General features: G+C 45.7%; 1 protein-coding gene across 1 annotated transcript; it reads left to right on the forward strand.

The window, feature by feature from the left end:
- The first annotated feature begins 2,112 nt into the window (after nt 1-2,112).
- LOC138350059 (uncharacterized) lies at nt 2,113-3,291 on the forward strand. Its single transcript, XM_069300341.1, has one exon. The coding sequence runs from the start codon at nt 2,113-2,115 to the stop codon at nt 3,289-3,291; it is 1,179 nt and encodes a 392-aa protein (XP_069156442.1).
- The last annotated feature ends 289 nt before the right edge of the window (nt 3,292-3,580 follow it).

A 3,580-nucleotide genomic window follows, 5' to 3' on the forward strand; every position in this document is an offset into this window, starting at 1 on the left:
TGTATGTATGTGTTTCTATATGTATATATTGTAGTACAGTTGGCTTCGTTCTCGACTAACAATTGGGGCATCTCGCTTCGATTCCCGAGCAGAACAGAAATACTTAGGTACGTTTCTTTTCACCTAATGCACCTTTTCACCTAGCACTAAATTGATACCTGAGAGTTAGTCAAGTGTTAGTCAAGTCACAGCCGAGATAGGCTGTCGGCCGGGTGGGAGGAGGGGTGACTGACAACTGCAGACCCTCTCCCCCCTCTCTATTCAACTTAGACTCAGTCCTCGGTGAGTGAATGTGAAGGTGACTTAGTCGTGTTTACAAGTGTTTTGTGAGGATCAGGGGCAGACAGTTGTAGGGTTCTCGAATTCTTGGATAATGACTCACTTTGTATATTAATCTTGAACATTAAGTTGAATTGCTTAATTTATGATACTTATCATGTGAAATATAATTGATGAATTTATTGTTTAAATTGTCTTTAACTTTGTCCCCTAGAGCTTTTTGAGTGTAGATGAGGGAGCCTCTGTGGTTACTGGTTTCATGATTTTAATGAGTACGTGATACAGATGAAACACACTAATAATGACCTTTTAAAAACATCTTTGAGAATATTGTGATACAGACAAGTTCCATTCCTTGTCTTGTATGTACCTTAAAGAATGGATGGTGGCAGCACTATGATACTATCTACTTCTAGTATCTACGTTTCTACTTCTACCTCTCTACCCTTCTACCTCTACCACGACCTCCTCTCCCTCCGCCCCTCTCCAAACTCTCTCTTTCAACTGACGACCCTCCTCGCTGCTCCCACCTCTCTACCTCTCTCACCCCAAACCCTCACTAATTACTTCATATTAAGGATGGTAACAGAGTCCATTTCATGTGGTCTCCATCTCATGTTGGCCTCCGAATGCATGATAGAGCTGATAAGTTAGCCAAAGAATCTGCCTTTAAAGGAGCCGTTGAGTGTAACCTTGGATTGTCAATGAGCAATCTGAGAGCAGCAGTACACCGAGAACTTCAACAAGATCTTGTAGATCTGAGGCAAAGTGAAATTGACACCAGTAATTCCATCTATCATCATACTATCATGCAGGAGGAGCCACACATCTATGGATCATCCAATAAAATCAGCAGACTTCTAGATGTTACTACTGCTCGGCTTAGACTCGGTTACAAGTATCTCTGGGAATTCTCATTATCTGCTGATGTAGACCTGACCAAATGTAAACTGTGTCAACAAAATTATTCGCACACCCTCCGTCACTATGTGATGGAGTGCGAAAAGATACGTGAACTTAGAGACAATTCTATAACCAATGTTCCAGCGATGTGTAAATATTTCATTCAAAATAATCTGCTACCAGAAATTTTAGCCAAATATCCCCAGTTTGCTAACTGTAGGTAGTAACTAAGTGATTGTAACCTATCCACCGCTGCCCACTGGATGGGGGGCGGTGTGCAGGACAAACATATCAATTGTGACACTAGCTCTCCACATGTCAGTTGCTTAATTTAGAACCTGTACTTGAGGTCGATATCGAACCCATTGTTGATGTGACGACTTATATTAAAGTTTGTAACTAGCTTAACTAAATGAATTGTGGGATTCAGTCCCTGAGCCCATTATGTGCCTCTGTAACCCTTTCCACTACCGCCCACGGGATGGGTATGGGGTGCATAATAAATGAACTAAACTAACTCCTTTCGTTTCTCTTATACGTTTGTGGCAGTGAAATATGTTCTAGAGTTCTCTTAGAGTTGCGGGTAGCTAATCAAGTTACGGCGCCTTGTAGTCATAGCACCTAGGTAATCAAATACCTAGGTTACAAGATGTTGAACGAGAGAGGTTGCCGTAGGAACTCTGGGGGTGCTCTAGAATAGTTAGCTAACTGAGGGCGGGATAACGGACTAGAGAGAGCTGTTTCCCCCGGCCTCGTTAGTTAACTAGGGGGTGGAATAACGGACTAAAGAGAGCCATTTCCCCCCCCCCCCCGTTACAGGATGATACACACGGACGGTACAGTGAAGCAGGAAGTACAGTGGGAAGTGAAGCAGGAAGTACAGTGGGGAGTGAAGCAGGAAGTACAGTGGGGAGTGAAGCAGGAAGTACAATGGGGAGTGAAGCAGGAAGTACAATGGGGAGTGAAGCAGGAAGTACAATGGGGAGTGAAGCAGGAAGTACAGTGGGGAGTGAAGCAGGAAGTACAATGGGGAGTGAAGCAGGAAGTACAATGGGGAGTGAAGCAGGAAGTACAGTGGGGAGTGAAGCAGGAAGTACAGTGGGAAGTGAAGCAGGAAGTACAATGGGGAGTGAAGCAGGAAGTACAATGGGGAGTGAAGCAGGAAGTACAGTGGGGAGTGAAGCAGGAAGTACAGTGGGAAGTGAAGCAGGAAGTACAGTGGGAAGTGAAGCAGGAAGTACAGTGGGGAGTGAAGCAGGAAGTACAGTGGGGAGTGAAGCAGGAAGTACAGTGGGGAGTGAAGCAGGAAGTACAGTGGGAAGTGAAGCAGGAAGTACAGTGGGGAGTGAAGCAGGAAGTACAGTGGGGAGTGAAGCAGGAAGTACAGTGGGGAGTGAAGCAGGAAGTACAGTGGGGAGTGAAGCAGGAAGTACAGTGGGAAGTGAAGCAGGAAGTACAGTGGGGAGTGAAGCAGGAAGTACAATGGGGAGTGAAGCAGGAAGTACAATGGGGAGTGAAGCAGGAAGTACAATGGGGAGTGAAGCAGGAAGTACAATGGGGAGTGAAGCAGGAAGTACAGTGGGAAGTGAAGCAGGAAGTACAGTGGGGAGTGAAGCAGGAAGTACAATGGGGAGTGAAGCAGGAAGTACAGTGGGGAGTGAAGCAGGAAGTACAGTGGGGAGTGAAGCAGGAAGTACAATGGGGAGTGAAGCAGGAAGTACAATGGGGAGTGAAGCAGGAAGTACAATGGGGAGTGAAGCAGGAAGTACAATGGGGAGTGAAGCAGGAAGTACAATGGGGAGTGAAGCAGGAAGTACAGTGGGAAGTGAAGCAGGAAGTACAGTGGGGAGTGAAGCAGGAAGTACAGTGGGGAGTGAAGCAGGAAGTACAATGGGGAGTGAAGCAGGAAGTACAATGGGGAGTGAAGCAGGAAGTACAGTGGGGAGTGAAGCAGGAAGTACAATGGGGAGTGAAGCAGGAAGTACAATGGGGAGTGAAGCAGGAAGTACAGTGGGGAGTGAAGCAGGAAGTACAATGGGGAGTGAAGCAGGAAGTACAATGGGGAGTGAAGCGGAGAGGGAAGAAAGTACGAGGATGGAGTATCATTAATGGAAGTCTCAGGAAAATGAACTATCCACTTATGATGGCAGTGTTCAACCCAAAGTAGTGGGAAATGTTGAAACAAGCTAAAGAGAAATGACTTACACAAAGCACAAGGAACACATGCAGAGGCACCTCTATTGCCTTACTTACTGGACTGTGAAGCAACTGAAGCCCTGCGCATCAAACTCAACATTAATCCAGCGACAGCAGCTGCATTAGATTCAAATTCCACAGCGACTACAATGATTTTACATTGTTCACAAGTGATGCACACTTGTGAACAATGTGCATCTAT

The sequence above is a fragment of the Procambarus clarkii genome, chromosome 43 (assembly GCF_040958095.1).
Source record: "Procambarus clarkii isolate CNS0578487 chromosome 43, FALCON_Pclarkii_2.0, whole genome shotgun sequence".
Classification (NCBI taxonomy): domain Eukaryota; kingdom Metazoa; phylum Arthropoda; class Malacostraca; order Decapoda; family Cambaridae; genus Procambarus; species Procambarus clarkii.

Bases quoted from the DNA above. Each gene is read 5' to 3' on its own strand.
- LOC138350059 (XM_069300341.1), top strand. From the start codon at position 2,113: ATGGGGAGTGAAGCAGGAAGTACAATGGGGAGTGAAGCAGGAAGTACA.